At 36.5% G+C, this 17962-nt stretch overlaps 1 protein-coding gene across 6 annotated transcripts in view; it reads left to right on the top strand.

Annotated features, from left to right (window-relative positions):
- ORC3 (origin recognition complex subunit 3) overlaps positions 1-17962 on the top strand; it is a 34577-nt gene that overhangs the window by 6413 nt on the left and 10202 nt on the right. For 5 of the 6 annotated variants that reach the window (XR_015772144.1, XM_088052720.1, XM_014263311.2 and 2 more), the window contains exons 4-14: positions 1471-1615; positions 2411-2515; positions 3276-3430; positions 4361-4497; positions 6062-6221; positions 7009-7122; positions 8545-8678; positions 9167-9230; positions 12152-12268; positions 13161-13240; positions 17004-17137. Coding sequence is in view for 5 of the 6 variants with exons in the window: in XM_088052720.1 (XP_087908846.1) it covers positions 1471-1615; positions 2411-2515; positions 3276-3430; positions 4361-4497; positions 6062-6221; positions 7009-7122; positions 8545-8678; positions 9167-9230; positions 12152-12268; positions 13161-13240; positions 17004-17137 (1345 nt within the window). In the remaining variant the exon portion in view is untranslated. The remainder of the gene's footprint in view (positions 1-1470; positions 1616-2410; positions 2516-3275; positions 3431-4360; positions 4498-6061; positions 6222-7008; positions 7123-8544; positions 8679-9166; positions 9231-12151; positions 12269-13160; positions 13241-17003; positions 17138-17962) is intronic. The other variant, XM_014263312.2, reaches the window with a different exon arrangement.

Genomic DNA, 17962 nt, shown 5'->3' with positions numbered 1-17962 from the left:
CAGTTGTTTTGACAAGAAAAGACTGATGTATTTTAAGAAAGCTAGGTAAATGTGTAATGCTATGGCAGACTGAATTCCATTGTCACAAGTGCACAATGGAAGAAATATATACTGTAATCATGCAGAGTAAGAAATGACATTCTTGTTAGGTTGTTTTGCTTAGCAAAAACAATAGTGATTACAGGAAGCTTAGGGTTTGATGGAATCTGAAACAGAAGCTCAAAGGATTGTTAAAGGATCTGTGGTAATACAGGAGTTGTTACAATGGTGTTAAAATGCTGATGGTGTAAATTCTTTCAAAAATGTCACGTTATAATTTGTTCTGAGTTGCATAGAATTTATCAGGTGGGAGTTGAGAGCTTCACAATCAACATCAGAAAGGCCAGAAGAATATTCTTCAATAAGTGGAGGATGAAAAGACTAAAATTACTTTGTGTTTAGTTTTATCAGTTGTTTAGGAAACTAACAGAAGCTGTTCTGTATTATGGAAATGGAGTTCAGATTATTGAGCAGGCATCATGCTCAATCACCTGGAGATGTGACCGTCACTCTTTGAGAGTGGCCTCTTCAGTGCTGCTAGAAACGGCCTTTGCTACTTTGCTTAAAATTAAATTCACTGCTGTGTGTGTCATTTTGTGTTGCTAATAAATCTTGGTGATGATTTTGTTCGGAACAAGGGTGTAATTTTGTTTCTAACATGTGTTCTAGAGTATATATTGATATCCTAAACTTCAGCGTAAGAGGTTTTTTTGTCTGTTGTAGAAGAAGGCATATCTTGGTTTATGGACAGATTTTCAAAGGCACACATAAAAAAAATAAATACAAAATGTTGCTGACGTATATTTACCTTTAAAGATTTTATCTCCCTCTGCCTTCTCTCACCTTTTAATTTGTTCCTGCTTATTCAAATTGTTGTGTGAAAATCATCCTGAGGGTCAGAAGACAGTGTAGCACACATGGGAGTCATGTGGTTTAGTATTTTTTCCTGTAAACATATTTAATGATTTCCTTTATTACTATTTTTACTTCTTTTATCCTGAATTAGATTTGGAGGAGCAGAATATTTACTCTTCTTTAGATCTCTCAGAAAAATGTTTACTGCTGTTTTGTAAGGTGAGATGGAAGAATAGGAATTTCCATGAACATCGTTCCAGAAACTAATTAAATTGGGTTTTTTTTGCCTGTCACTGAGGCTTTGTCAGTATGTTGGTTTTTTCTCCTTTAAAGCCTGTGGTGTGAAAACACAGTTAAGGTCACTTGCTTTCCAAATTATTCTTGGGGCACTTGGCCAGAAGTTCTAAGATGGGAGATGTCTCTGTTTGCTGCACAATAAATTAGTGTGGTTTATAGATCACATTTAAAATCCTGGAGTTTTAAGGGTTAAGGATTATGCAGGAAAGGAGTAGAAAAAGGAAGATGCAGTGGTGTTTTCACATTTTTATAGATAATTCTCTCTGTGTATGTTTGCAGCAAATACAGGAAGATATGAATAAGCAGTTGCTTGATAATCTGGTGAGTTTTTTGAGCCGGTCTCATTCTGACTTTCAAGAGAAGACAACAGAATGGACTTCCAGGATGAAGTTCAGAGAAATTCCTACTGCAGCTCTTGTCTTGGGTAATTTTTCTAAAGATATGTTTTGTAATGTACATCTGATCTGATCTTGTACATGTGATTAAAACTCACAGACACATCAAGAAGATGTGTCTTTTTGACACACAAACTTACTGAGCCCCAGCAATTCATGTGAGCAACATCAGCTTGTCATCAAACATGTCAGCAGAAGAGACTGGGCGGGGAGAAGGAAGTCAGATAAAACCTCCTTCCCCTTTTGTCTATGTTGCTTATTAGTCCAGTAAATCAACAACTCCCCTACAGGTATCTCTTAAGCAGCTGGTAGTGGTTTGAGGTATTAACAAAGACAGTAAATGCTAAGTAGTTCATAGTGAATTCAGACTGAGTTTCATAGCAATTTACAGTAATTTTCCTCTTTACATGAGCCATGAGAGGATCCAGGTATGGATACAGCATTCTTCGTCTAGAGAAGGTGAATTTAACTTCTTGTCTGCAGGCCTTACATGGCTGTGGATGGCTTCTGAAGGATGTTAGAAAACAAGTCCTGCTTCTTGCAGGTTTGCACTCTTAAGAAAACTTTCTTTAAAAAACCCCTCCAAGCTATATGATGAACGGTATTCACAGTGACTCCCTGTTTCTTTTAATCAGGGACTGTCAACATATATGTCTAATCTTGTGTTAGTTTTTCATTTTTCCTCACAGCAAATGTAATACTTTTCATTCTTTCCTTAAATATTTGAGGTATCTTTTTTTTGTCTACTGTTCAGTTTATTGTCCAGTCATTGTGCTCACGAGTCACGGGGAAAATGGCCTTTTGTCCTTTTTTTTTTTTCCTAGGTGTAAATGTCACAGATCATGACTTGACTTTCAGAGGTCTCTCAGATGTCCTTCAGGATAACATTACGCCTTATGTAGCCTTGCTGGAAGCCAAAGATTGCCCAGGTAAATGCTACAATAGTATAGCTGCTTCTTTTGAATAAGATACCAGTTAATGTAGCTTTGCCCCTAAATGTAAAAGTAATGGACAGAGGGATCTTGAAGACTTTCCAAAGATTTGCTCAAACCTATGTCACCAGAGCAGTCATACCTACTGTGTTTTGAGAGGTATCCAGTTCAGTTTAAAACAGTGAAGATTGAAATGCTACTTAGCTGTAGCATAACAGTTAAGAACATGCTGCTTAGTGTATTGCATGTTAATGTTTAGGTTGGTTTTCTTCTTGTTTAATTGGACAGTGGATGCATGCATTCCACTTTTTAAATGGTTACAGTCACGTTCTTTAGCGAGAGAATGGGTAGAATAAAATTGTTCCATCCTCCTTGCTCCTTTTTTATTTTTTAAGTAAAAAGATTAAAATCACATATGGCAGCATCCTCAGTTCTGTGGAGTGGCTGCTTTACTTATTTCTAGGTCACTCTTAAAAGCATATGACTGGAGCTCAGGTAAAGATGGAGGACCAACATCTTAGCCTTGGTTGTTGCCATCTAGGCAAATTGCATGAACAGCATTCATATCATTAATGCTTTCAGGAGCATGAGATGTGCATTCTGAAGAGAAAAGGAGAATAATTAGAAATGTGGAAAACAATGAGTAATAACTTTAAGGGGTAGTTTTTTGTAGTATAAAAGAAGGAGAAAATAAGACAGAAAAGTGTTGCCAGATAACCAAGTGTCTTTGCCATGTTTTTTAAAATGTTTTGTGAAGGCATAAAAAATCTGATGCAGAAGCTGATGGGGCAGCTGATGAACAGTGATATAGATGTGGACTCACTGGAAGATGAGGACTGTGTGCAGGTTTCACAGAATAAAATACGTTGTTCAATGCCTTCTCTTATCAGCTGGTATGAGAGTGTAACAAAGGTATGTTGTTGGCATTTTTTATCTCCAGTTTATGAAAATGCCTGACCTTTAGATGTATTTAAAAAAGAAATTTAATAACTCAGCTTTCTGTGAGAAAATGCCAGAGGTTAATTTTTAACGTTATACTAAAAAATAACATGATATTGAGGTGATTTGAATATAATATGTGACAGAGCAAATGTGGTGTTAGTTGCTGATGATGTATGGATGTTAGAATTCTGAAACACAAGCAAGAAGCACTGTTTTATCATATGTTTAATTTGGAACTGGAAGCTTAAAATGCAGTATAAGCTTCATGCCAGATGCTTTTCTCCCAGGACTGCTGAGATATTTTGTTTATTAAAACAAAACTTTACAGAAGAACAGCCATCCAGGGCAAAGGTGCTGTATTAGTGCTAATGAGCCATGATATCATCTGCAGCCCACACCACTTTGGCAAGAAGTAAAGAAATTACTTTCAAAATGCTTTTGTATCTTTGTGCTTGCTAAACCTATTGAAATTTTAAGTTTCGTTTCTGTCATGAATACAAGTTACAACTGATTTTCTGATTACTTCATCAGAGCAGTGTGATAAACCAAAGTGCACTGAGTGCATGCACTTTTTATTACTGGGTAAAGATACAGAAAATAAGCAGTGTCTGTGTACACAATTCAGATCTTCTCCCTCATTCCCAACAAAACTCCACCAGTTCTGTCTTTCAGAGCTATTCTTGTCATTGTTGGACTGTGTGCTTAAAATCTATTTATTCTTTGTACTTCATGCTGTGCCAAACAGACAGGAGAAAAACGGCAGTTCTAGGTGCTAATAATAAATACAGCTGACAAAAAGTCAGTCTTGTCATTTTCAAGTATCATAATATCATAGATGTGATTCAGTCTTTTTTATTTTGCTGGCTTCTGTATATTAGTGTTTAATTAATGGTTTTAAAGAAAACAGATTCTGAAACTCCAAGCAAAAAAAGAAATTCCTCCTCTAGACACTGGCAGTCTCCTCCAGTTGTAGTCATATTCAAAGACATGGAAAGTTTCACCACAAAAGTTCTGCAAGACTTCATAGTTGTCAGCAGGTAATGTGACTTGAACCTTAGTTCTTCTAGACCTTTACCCATTTTTTATTTGCAGCTGTTTTGAAATGTAACAGTGGAGCCAGTGAAGCCTTGGAATCAGATATTGGAGTAGCTTCTTTGCAGCAGTGTTTGAATGAAAACTTACTTGCTAGATTTTAGGGGTAAATTATGCTAAAGCTAAACTTGAGACTGTGAACCAGAGTGCCTAAGGGCCAGGTTGAGATAAGGGGTGGATGATTTTCTTCACATAGTAGGATTTACTGGTACTACTTTTTACAGAATTTGTCAATGTGAAACTAAATTTTTAAGATGTCTAGATCTTTTAAAATTGTTCGCAGGGTGCATTTTTTTGTGTGACTACGGATGTAATGCTGCTGCCTAAAGGTCCCTAACTTACTAACAGAGGTGTATATAAAACTTCTTCAGCTGGCCAGGATCTGTAATCAGCAGCTGACTACTCAGGTAGTCCCTGGTTGGAGCTGCTAGAATTGGGGCTGCAAGTGTGTGCACCTGATGTTACTTCAAAACAAGGCCAAGGCAATTCACTTGCTCTGCTACCAGAAAGAAATTGTATAGCTTGTGTTATTATCTTCATCTCAGTCTTAAACATGTTTAATAATAAAGGTGAAGTTGGTAAATGTGAGAGGTTCCTCTGATTTGTCAATCACAAGTTCTAATTCCTTTCTAAGATTCTCTAAGGTTATCAACAGTGTACAGTAATGTATGAAGTTTCTTGGGTTTATGTTTATCTTCAGCAATTTCTTTTGAGGAGTGTCAGAAGCTAAGTAATGGGGTGATAACAATGGAAGTCCAAAGTCAGAAAGTTGCTGTTGCGAAAACAAAGGAATAAATGGACAACTTTAACCTAGAAGCTGTTTAAGATAGCATATTTTGTACCTCCTTGAAATTATTAAAAATGGAAAATAATGATGACATGATACTGAAAACACTGTATTTTCTATAAATTGAATGCTGTCCTCAAGGGATACACATTCAGTCCTAATTTTCAGTTCTAAGGTAAATACTAAAAAATTCTCTGAAGAGGAAGATTAATCTGGAGAAGTTTGAATTGGTTTTTTAAGTGTGATTAGAACACACTTAACAAAAGAGATGTTTCATATTTATTCTGAATTTATTAAATGGTGTAAATCTTGTAAATTTTCTTGGCTGTTACTTACTGAGTGTATCTTCTTATTTTTTCTCCGTATCTTTGAAAAAATCCTATTACAAGGCTCAGTTCTCTGAGTATAACTTTTTGGGAAGGTAGGATCCACAGAAGACAAACTGAAATTCAGATGCTTTTTGTGCCACTTTCTGAAATTTGAATCCAAAAATGGAATTTAATTTTCTTAATCTGCTTTAGGGCTTAAATAGCATCCCTTCTTTTTAATTTTATTCCATACCAATTCCTCTTTCGGTTTACCTGCAGCAAATCTTTTAATTTACCCCTTTCTGCATTTAAACTCAGTGCTGTAGTAGAAACATAGTGCATTTGTTACAAGCTTATATAATGTAACTATTATTTTTTAATTATTTAATTTTTTCCCCTTTCCCCATTATCCAGTCAGCACATCCATGAATTACCTCTAGTGCTGATTTTTGGAATTGCTACATCACCAATGATTATCCACAGACTACTTCCTCACTCGGTTTCCTCTCTGCTCTGCATAGAGCTTTTCCAGTCCCTTTCCTGTAAGGAGCACCTGTCTACTATAATTGACAAGGTAATTCCCTTTCTAAATAGAAATGAGGAGTGCATGTGTTGAAACACAGTTTACATGTGTGGCCTTTAAAGGCAGGTTTGTCTGAAGATTTTGGAAAGGACTCTGTTCCTGAAAGCTCTGGATTTTAGATATTTCTTCTTGCAGCTGCAGCATAGTGCAATACTGAGAGCTCCCTTCTCGTAGTGAGAGACACACACCTACTTTCATCTTTCATTTGTATTGCCTTGTGCAATTATACTCTGACATTCACACTTCTTCATTAAAGTCAAGCTGTGATTTCAGTTTTACTTTGTTCCAGAAAAAAATAGCTTTGAAACTTAGCTTAAATTCCAAAAAATAAAGTTGAGCCTGAGTTTTGCCACCTGTCAAACATTAGCTGAGTTATCCGTATGTTCAAGCCATACAAATGTTGTGCCTGTGGATTCTTGGTAGACCACAGGATTTCCAAAATCTTTTTCACGTGCTGAAAGTAGGGGTATAATTGTTTATTACAGCAGTCTCTGTTCTATTTGTAATTTTACAAAAATAGCATTACACAAACGTAACTTAAAATGTTGTATTAGTGAAAGATACTTATGAAAATGTGGTAAAATGATAAACTGAAAATCAATCTTTGCATGGATATTTTAGTAGAAACAGTTTTTAGAAGTTGGCAGTGTATTTAGTGTCTCAGTTGAATGTTAACACATACTGAGAGTTGTATCAACTTGCATATACATGTTTTACTGATTTGAACTCAGGAGAAAATTTTTGCTATGGCTACATTCTTTTTCTGTCTCTCTTTTAGCTGCTTCTGACATCCCACTTTCCCTTCAAACTGGGAGAAAAAGTTCTGCAAGTTCTCATCAACATATTCCTGTACCATGATTTTTCTGTCCAGAATTTCATCAAAGGATTTCAGGTAAGGCAGTGGTAACAAGAATTCAAACTATGATTATGAAAAGAAAGGGTAATTAGGCACTGAAAAATTTCTTAGGTCCTAATATTGTTGAATTACATGAAAAAATACTGTTTGGAAACAGTTTGGATCTGTGAACAGATGGATATTTTAAAATCTTGCCTGATAAGGATTTAAGAGCAAACTTTTTGGACCTGTATGAAGAAGCAAATAAAAGCTTACTCTGCCACAAAACCCACGATATTTTAAGGTTGCATTTAAAAGGGTGGCCTGGCTTAGTGGGCAGAATGAGCTGTATTTTGCTATAGATTAATTTGTAGCTTTCTTACACCCCTGGCAGAACTCCCCAGTTCTGATCATCTGTACCAGCTCCTCAGACTCTGGTTTGTCTTGGTGTGAGTAGGGTACAGCAGTGTCTCTTCCCCACTTGAACTCCTCTGGCACAATTTCTGGGTGCACACCTCCTGCCTTTTCAGGGAAATAGGAGCTGCAGGGTCACTGACTTGGTGCCTCAGAGGAGGTAATACCTGTGCTCCAAGCGCTTGTGTAGCAATGTGGGAGTTACATTTACCCTCTCTAAGGAGACAAAGTGGGACCGCTCAGAGGGCTTACAAAAAGAGTCTCTGCAGAGCATGTTAAGTTTTTATTGTCTTATATAGTTCTTCATATCTAGATGTATTTCTGTGTCTAGGTCTCCTTGTAATTTTTGTGGATTGCAGGCAAGAGTTCTCTGAAGAATTTGTAGCCCCTGTCATCTCTTTTAATGCAGGATTGTGAAAGGGTTTCTTTTTTGCCTAGTTCCATGTGTGAACCTGCTAGTAAAATATGCCCTTTTAATGTAATATATATTTAGAATTCCTCTGATTTTTTGATACATAAGATTCAATGATTACATGTGGCCAGGAGAAGTATCCTGGCCATAGTACCTTTTCCTGAAGAATTTGTGGGCTTTCACAGGTTTCAGCTCCTCTTAATTGAAAAAGTCATCAAAATTTAGGACTTCTCCATTGGCCTGACACGCAAATACAAGTTTTAGACCTGACAGTGTATGGCTGCATGCTTGTGTATTAAAAGTATTCAGGGATGAAGCAATTTCAGATCAGTTTTTCAAAGTGATAAATAAAAGAGATCACCATCATGTCATATCTAGGTGTGGTGTTACATAAGGGGCGGGGGGGGGGAAAGCTGAGGTACTGAAAAGGAATAGCACATACTGCAAAGGTAATTATAGGACTGTGTACAACTGTATAATCAATGTCCTGTAGTGTCTTATGGAGTATCTATGAATTGTAATGAATTTTTTTAAAGGAGTATTGTTAATTCCATTGTACTGTATGCAATGTAGTAGTAAGAAAGCATTAAAAGGTAGATGCAGCAGGGAGATTGAATTTTATCAACATCCCTAGTTCTTGGTTTGTTTTTCAGCTCTGTATTGTGGAGCACTTCTATTCCCAGCCTCTCAGTGTACTGTGTTGCCACCTGGTAGATATTAAGAAGAGAGTTTATTCTTTATCACATGATCAGTGTGAAAACATTCGGAGACTGCCCTCTTTTAGAAGGTAAAGGTAGAAATAGATTTTTTTTTTTGACAATCACATATTGAGTTGGCTTTAAAGAAGATTAAAAGAATCTGTAGATGTAGTTCTGTGAACACTGTAGCTCATTTGCACTCATTTCTATAGCAAAGATAAATCAAACAGAGGACATTTCTAAATAATTTCAGGAAGCCTTAATGTTCTAGTCTAGAGAGTACAGCTTCTGTGATGTGCAATTACTTGAATTTACTTTTTCTTCTCATTCTTAATACAGAAACAAGTTATTCTGACAAATAACCGTAAATCACTTTTGAACTTGTTAAGCTGATTTGAAGCACAATCTCTAGGGTTTTGAAATGGCCTTTTAACTTGTTGGGTTAGACTGTCCTTTATGAATCTTTCCAAAGAAAGATACATATTTCTTATAGCAGTATAAGCATTTTAAATGTTTTTAGTCCTAGAATCTTCCTTTATATTATGATTTTATGCTGTTTTTCTTTTTGTGCCATAAGGTATGTGGAAAAGCAAGAGTCAGGAAAACAGATTGAACTGCTGACAAATGACAGCTTCTTAAAGGTAAAATTCTAAGAATGTCTTTGGAGAGCAGAAATAACTTGTCCAACTTTGTGGAGCATAGTAAAATGCAAGACTAAGATGTATAGTTCTGTATAACATCTTTTATACAGAACATACCATGTTTTGTGACCAGGAATGAGGAATTAGGATTGGCAAGTCAAAATTCCAGATCTCTAGGGTTGCCAGGTCAGCCTTCATATGAAGCTGCACAACTTTCTTCCATCAACTTTTTCTATGTCTAGAAACAGAACTGCTTTAAATGAAGGATACAAGGTTTATTTATGGCCAGCTCTTTTCATACTTACTCAGACTGACTTTCTTGGAAGGTCAGTTAAGTGTTTGAAGAGTTTGTAAGTAATCTTGGAGGTGATTTCATAAGCTCTTAATCCTTCATAGCCTCCGCATAGTTTCTGATTGAACTCAGTAGGGCAGAGTTTGTGTCCCAAGGCACACATTCACATTAGACCTCATACAGGATTAAAACTAATTTGTTATATGTTTATCTGAAGCTTTGCCAACTGATTCAAGTCAGACTACTACTATTGTGAGCCCTTTAGGAATTCACCAACAAAAATCTGTTGGTTGTTTTCACCATCTGAGCCACTCCCAGTAGAAGCATTGCTGAAGGTAAAGGGTTTTTCCTGACTCTTAATTTCAAGTATTTCTAACCTCTCAGGTAAGTGATACTTGCCTGGTGTGTAAGGCTTTTTCAAGTGTGAAAAACAATGGTAATGATTGGAGGGGAGGTTAGGAGCAGGCAACATTGCAAGTACAGTTACAGTGTTCAAGATGAGATAATGATTTTACATCATTTTATGATCCATTATCTAGATTGGCAAAATAATTTAAACTACTGTTCCCTTGCCCTTTATTCATACCTGCTTTGAAAGTTGAATACTCATCAGCTTAAACTTTATATGTTTTCAACCTTACATGTTTAATAATACACCCCTTATTTCACAAGCCTCACCTTTTAACTTTGGGAAGGAAGCTGGAATTCTCATTAGGTGCATATGATACTTCTCACGGATTTTAATTGAAGACACTTATTCTAATCTCCACAATTGAGGTGGGACCATTACTGCCTTGCCAAGCTGGCAGAGTATTCTGCCTGGGAAAAAAGGTCCTACTGCTGCATTAATGAGATGCTGTTTATTTTGATGTCGTGCTAATCTGCAGTGTCATGCTCTGCTTTGGAAACATTTTCAAAGTTACTATAGTAATATTTCAGATGAACTTGGTGTTTCAGCACCAGGTCACTTTAGTCTTCCAGTTTAGCCCCTAAACCTTCAGTACACTTTATCAGCTTCATTTATATTCTGTGTTGTTACCAATTTTTTTAGTAACTATGGAGTTTCACCTACTTAAAATAATCAGTTTTAAAAACAGTTTTACATTGTAATTTTTAAGAAATCTGTCTGAAAGGTTTCTTGGCAAATTTAATTTGGTAAATGTGGCATTCTATGTCTTATCTCTGTTCTGGAAATAATATTGCATAGTCTTCTAAAACCATTTTCAAAGTCTTCTGAAATGGATTATGTCTTTTCACATTATTTGGCAAAATACATTGCTATTTACTTATATTAACTGTATCTGTCTTGAGATAGTTATCTTCCCAAGATGAGGGAAATATATATGTGTTAATGCTTGGGGTTTGGGGAAATAAGGTTGATAAAGCAGCATTAGAGAGAGCTTGTTTTCTTTTCTTAGCTTATTTTGTGGTGGGGATAATTTTTTTCTAAATGATCGTACTTAAAATACAAACTTGGGAATGTCTACCCTAAGGTTTTAGACGTTGCCTTAACAGTGTTATATCAATGGCTCTTAAATTTCCATATATAAAAGTCTATGGGGAGAAAGATCATTAATGCTTTTAATAATTTAGAACTTTTTTTTTAACATCAGAAAGCTCTCTGTAGCACTGTCTTTGTTAATTTCAGTTTTTGCAGTATGATACCTTTTCTTTCCATACACCTGTACTTCCTTATATTGCCTGTAGACAAGGTTTTGCCCTTCTTTTATCTTTGATACCCTTTGTTTCAGTTCAACTCTAAAAACTTCAGTAGCTTATTTTGTTTTTCTCTTTCTGGTTGGAATAGTTTGCTCAGAGTTAGGCAGAAGGGCAGTAAAATAGGTAGAGGATCCCGTGGTTTTCCTCTTTATTTTTGACTGAAGACAGAGGAGAGAAGATCTGTTGATTCACAGACTTAAATGTAATGACCACAAAGACTAAATGACTTTAGTACAGGTACCAGAATATTTGAGTGTGGCTTTCCAAAGTGTTAATATATGCTTCCATGGCAGGCCAGTGATAATGTGGTCCATCCAGAATATTCAATAGCAGCAGTCAATAATTTCTTTTTCTTAAATGTCAGCTTTTATTTCTGCAGTTCTCAACACATGAATAAGCAAAAGTCAAATTAAAAACACATAGGAGCAGCAACTGAATATTTTTTTTGTTTTCTGTGAACTGGTCTTTTAATGTACATATAACTGATAAAAACAACAACCACCCACAATATAATAAATATAGTTTTGAATTTGTAGTATAAAAATGCAAGTTTTTGACTAAAAGTAGCTGTGTAATTTCTTGTTGCATACTAAAGGAATAGTGTATACTCCCATTGTTGTGAGATGACATTTCAAATCTAAAGGCATAAATAATAGCTGAAAACTTTAGGATAATGATGGGAGTCAATAGCAAATCTCTACTGACCTGGGGGAATATAGTAAAGGTAACAATATGCAATGGGAATACAGTGAACTGTTGAAATACAGCTCATTTGCTTAGTGGTTTCAATTTAGGATTGGTGATTTAAATCATAGCACACTACCATATCAAAACTTCAGTCATTTTAAGTGCTTTATGGGAATTCTAAATGGATGTCAAAATTACTTTTTAAATTATTCTATCACTGTAGGAAGAAACAGAGAAGTTGCTGGAGGACTTGCATGTTTACCATGAAAATTATGTTTCAATTCTGAGATGTCTTCATGTTTTCACATCTTCTCTTCCAAAGTATCCTTTGGGCAAGCAGGTGATGTACTGCTATATGTGGGTCTTGTTGAATTGTTGTTGTTGTGGTTTTGGTTAAGTATGACATCTAAATAAATATTTATTCTTTATTTACTAATGTGCTATTTTGCCTCTGCTTCTTAAAATGGAAGGAGATGCTGCGTTGCTATGGGTGGAGGATGAGAGTATGTGGTTTATTTACTGGCATGGATGATCCCCTTGTCAGTCAACAGGAAGGAGTTTCCAGGAGGAAGCAGGTGCACAGATCAGCAAAAGAATCCACACATTGACTTTACCACATCTGAGATTATCTGTATGCATTGCAGACAATGTACACTCTTCTACCACCTATTAGATCACTAGTCAAATTCAGATGAAGAGAATGAGTTTTTAGCAACCTTCTGTACAGAAAAAAGCAATAGTAGGAGGAACAGTGATCATTTGTCTTAATAGTCCTCTTGCTCTGATGTCATTTAATTCATCTTCTCATGCTAAGCGATTTCCTCCAGTAGAAGAACAATTATACATTCTGTGCATGTGCACTTGTCTCTCAGTTCTCAATGTATTCCATACTGTTACTAGAATCTGTCACTGACTACAAAAGCAGCATGAACTGTCCCACTGTTTGAGAATTAAAGGATGTTTTAGCTGGAGCATTTCATTGGAATTCCTTTCTGTTCACTGCAGTTTATCTTCACCCGAATGTTAGTTGTTTGGAACCTGGTGCAGAGCTGCAGTCTCCAGCAGAAGCTTAGTTCTAGAAGATACTAAGTGTTCTCATTCCTTTTGCAATCATTCTGCATCTTTGGAAAACTGGCTCTAAAGGAATTGCATATTGGTTTGAACAGCTTGTTGTAAGATTTCCACATTACTTTGTAAAACACTTTATCCTTTCTTCACCTTCTGCATAACAGATCAGGGAGTTGCACTGTGCTTGTTTGGAAAATCAAGTGTGGGAGACAAACGAGTATGAGTCATCTCTTCAACTAGCAAGGTGATTTTTTTTTTTTCCCATTTTGTTTTAATACCACCGTACACATGGAAAATATCAGTCATCAGTTATTCTGGAACTTAAAGCTGAGGCTATTACCTGTTCACAGCTAGTTTTAGGGTTGTTTTCAAGTGTAATTTGCTGCTGTTTTCAGTTTGTTTTCCTACTGATTTCTGTGAAATTCAGCTAGGTTCTAGTATCTCGTATTCCCTGAGAAATTTTGCTGAAACCACTGAGATTATGTTGTGTGAATGAGAATGAGTTGGGTTTTGTACTTTAAAGTATGATTGTGGTATCAATCAAATTATTAGTCTTAGTTGTCTTGAATTTTTAAGGTCTTGTGAAAATTACAATCTGTTCCAAATGAATACTAGCTGAGGCCTTTCTCTTTTATTTTATTGCTTTCCTCCTCTGGCTAATTTGCCTTCACAGTTTTTTCAGGGACTGAGTTAATTTTTTGTACTACTGTGAGCACAGGACTTTAGGAGAGCCTGTACTTGTGTTGTCTGTCAGTGTTTAAAATGCCAAAGTCATCAAAGCCAGTTTTCTTGGTAGAAAACCTTTCAGTTGCAGTGTTGCAGCTGCAGACTTTTAAATGTGGTTTAAACAGACGCGTGGCAGTGTGTGTCTCCTGATGGTTGCACTCATTCATCTCGCTTTGTCGCACAAGGAGCCAGTGCGACCCTGTAACCATAATTGCCTCTTCTAGACCTCCTGATCTGCTCAGGTTTGATGTGTCTGACAGTAAAACTGCACAGAAAAACAATATCTGTGCTGGGTGGAGGGTAGCTTTCTGGGCTGATACACACACAAGGAAACACACCTGTCAAACTCTATCTTCGCCATACTGAGTGAAACTTAAGCATAGCCACTTTTTTGTGTTCTTTACCCTCATCCCCTTTTAAGGATTACATGCTTGAGTTGTCATTTCTGCAGTCTTTCCTTTGTGTTCCTTCGCTGACTCTCCTGAATCTTGACAGCACTTGGTCTCCTCTCAGCTCTTGCCCACAAATGTGTCATTCTGCTTCCCATTACTGTCTGTCTGTAATCTCTTAATAACTGTTGGCCATTTTCCCCTCTCCTTTATCTTCTCCTGTGTTTAATTTGCTTTCATCCTATCTGAATTCATCTGTCTCTTTTCCTGTCTCAAAGTTGATGCTGCCATCAGATTCTGGCTTTCTCCCCTTTTATTCTTATCTGTTCATCTCCCTCCTGTTGTTCTTCTGGTCCTGGCTCCCACTGTGGGAGCCTCTTATAGAAATACAATGATCATGGTCGCTGCTTTCATAGATGATGACTCTATGATTCTTTTTTTTTTCTATCCAGAATTTTTTTCATTTTCCTAACAAAACTTGTCCAACACAATCAAGTACTTCAAATTCTAGCTGTGATTATAGTTTCTTCAGCTTTTAACTTCTGTTTGCCTTTTTACAAATAATTCCCCTTGTCTCTGCTTTTTCTGTATAGAATCTTGCTGTTATCTTTTAAAAGAAAATTATAAAATTGGTCTTTCTCCTTTTATTCACCATCTTTTTTTTCCCCTTTTTGCTCAGGTTTAAAAGTTGCTCACTCTTCCTCAATATGTCTGCCTTACTAGGAATCACATCACCTGTTGATATCCTTACGTTTATTCTTCCCCATCCTTTACTCCTTTTCAGTGTTTTTCTGGAATCTATCTTATTTTCTTCCTTTTATTTAGAAAGTGAAAAATAGAGATGCTTTAGATCAGCTTGTTTCCCATTTTCTAACAAAGTATCTCTTTTGCCTTTCATGAATTATGTTTGGATGTAAGGTTTTAAGTTGCTGAAGTGTCTTTTGTGATTGGCTTCTCTACTTCAACCTTTCCCTGGACAGGCTTTTATCCCTTCTGCTAGAAGTGCTCTTCCCAAGGATGGTGTTTCAGGTAGTCTAACTTGAGCAATCTAGACAGTAGTTACTCTACCTGAGTTTTCCAGAGTCTAAAAGATATACCATGGGGCGACAGAGAGAATGTGCGAGCTTTAGTTCATTTTGCATTGATTCCGTCAGAAGAGAGTCATCAAGAATATTGGAGAGTGTCTCACTTGATAGGTCATGTGAAGCTAACTGGCTGGGACATCTCATCAACCTTTTGGGTGGCAAAACTTCAAGGACTGTCTGCCCTATTGTCTTCTGTCTAGATATTATACTCTGTTTTTTGTCTGCTAATTATGGATGGCTTTTCATCACATGCTGCTTTTCACAGTCCTGCCCTTCTGTGACCAGTCATTTTGGTGCTGACCAACCTGGTATCACTTCTTCAGGTGATTCCCTACTTCAGCTTTCAGAAGGAGGTTCTGTGGACTTCATTGTGGCTTCCTTTCTTCTCCTTCATAACTTGTCTGAATAATCAGTGATAGATTTATTTACTGCCTTTTGGTAATCTGAGATCTTCTTTCCTGCTTTAAGCCTGACTCCTCACCAAGTTAAAATCTTAACCCCACTGATACCTGGCATACCTGGCAGTAATCTTAAACCTAAAAGGTTGCACAGGATCCTTTTTTAATATGTGATAACTGTCTTCTTGCCTTTTCTTTGGGCTCTATAATCCCATTGTTGTTGTAAATAAGTTTTTCTAGAACTTGCAGTCTCCCTTTGAATAATACTATGAAAATAAATTTGTTTCCCATTCACAGATCTCCAGATTTGCTTTATCTTCTTTCTACATTGGGTGTTTAACTGCAGTGTTTTGTCTGGCTTGGAACAAGGCTATCTTGTTTACCCATCATATTATACAAGACACTTTCAAAATGTTTGGTGTGGTCAAGGTCACCCTTTCTGTTGTTAGCTCTTGACACTTTTCTATACAAAATAAGTGCATCTGAAGGCAATACCTGTAATTTTGCAAAAATCTAAACCCTGAAGCAGATAAACTGAAGTTTTAAATTTTAACCTTTAAAAGCATTTAGTATCAATTGCCAGTTAGAAACTAGAGCTCAGATTGCATTTGTCCCTCCAGATAGCCACAGAGCTTCCCCAGCCTCTTCTGAATTCTTCTGTAAATTTCTTAGTCAGTTTTTAGGTAGCTGATACAGAAAGCCCACTGCTTGAGACACTGACCACCAGCATTGCTTTGATATCTTTTAAATTAAGATTTTGAGACTGGGCAGTGCTCAGTGACATTTGGGAAAAGCCCTAATAACTAAATAGTAAGTGAATGCTGAGCTGGAGGTTGGGCTAGATGATCTCCAGAGATCGCTTCCAACTTGAATAGTTCTGGGATTCTAGTGATGGTTAGATTTACAGCAATTATATACAGAAAAAAGCATAGAGATTTAATTTGAGAGTCATTCATTCTGAGTCACGTTCTTAGATTAGTTTTGTGGATGAGTTTACACAGTGATTTTTAATTTTTTTTATTTAATTTCATTTATTGGTTTTGGGAATGAGTTCTGAACCATACCATGATTGCGTTTTGGATGTTGGGTTTGTTGTTTTTGTTTTTTTTGTTTTGGTGTCTTACTCACAGTTTCAAAAATTGTAACTCCCATGTCCAACAAGTGTTTTTAGATAATCAGGAAAACTATTGTTCTGAAGAAAAGGTAAAGGTTTATCATCATCACCAAACCTAATTGGTTTGTTTCTTTCTGTTAGTGACAGCAGGGAGAGAAATTAACGTTGCTGTAAGATAGATTGTTTCTTTTAAAAGGAGTTTTTCAGTTTTTTGAAAAACTTTTTTCAACTAAGTACATGGAAAACTGTTTCATCATTCTGCATTTCAACTTCAGCCAACAATTGTGTCTTTTAGGATGTTGAATAAGACTGATTTGGTAACCATGCTCCAACAATGTGTGGAAATTTTGGTGTCATCTTCTGGAAAGGAGTTTGATAAGACAGTAAAACACTTGAAGGAGTTCTTGACCCAGTTTCAGAATCTAGAAGGTGGGTGTGTACCATCATGTATTCCATTACAAATTATATAAAAGCTGTTTTGTAATCTGACCAATGAGTAATCTGATAATTTTCCCTGAGATAGCCTGTTACTGTATTAAACCATCATATTTGCAGGATTTTTTTTAAATACATGCACAGATTTAGGAAATGTTCATATTCTCTAGTGGTATGTGGTTCATGTTTTTTTGTAATAAGGAAGAGTGATACAAGATAAGAAATTGGACAGATCAGCGTACATTATCCCCTAAATCTCTCATACATGTATTTTGAGCATATTAGCAGGTGTTCCAGTTGTTAAAAACAAACTGTTTTTAAACATAAATAGCAGCAGAGTTCCTATGACGTGTTATTTAACCCAGATGTATGTAAGGTTCCTTCCCCTGCACCTTCAGAGCTAGGACTCCGAATGGCAGCTGTCAGCTCTGCTGGCAGGCTGTGACTCGTCAAGCCCCTAGATTTGATTGTCCATGGTAGAGGACACCTTTCAAAGTTTAGCAAAGCAAATGAGGAGCAGCGTTCTGTCTTTTAGAGGCAGGTTAACTGAAACTGCTGCACACTCTCTGAAATAGGAGTGTGATGTATTCAGCATTCTTCTGGAATAGGAATGCCGTTGTGTGCCCTGAATTATGGAGCACTCCCCAAAGATTGGCTTTTGAAGATTAATTGGTTATCATCTGGTCTGTTATATGCATATTAATTAAGCTCATTATCAGTGTGGTTGCCACACAGCATTTGGATAAGTAGGCAACAATCCCCAAATGCAGTCAACATTAATTAAAATAGTCACATTACACTGTAGGGTTAACTGAGGGC

The sequence above is a fragment of the Pseudopodoces humilis genome, chromosome 3 (assembly GCF_049639895.1).
Source record: "Pseudopodoces humilis isolate 2021_Gansu_Grassland_sample_001 chromosome 3, ASM4963989v1, whole genome shotgun sequence".
NCBI lineage: Eukaryota > Metazoa > Chordata > Aves > Passeriformes > Paridae > Pseudopodoces > Pseudopodoces humilis.
The sequence above is the reverse complement of the archived record's forward strand: the minus strand, read 5'-3'. Positions and strand labels throughout refer to the sequence as shown.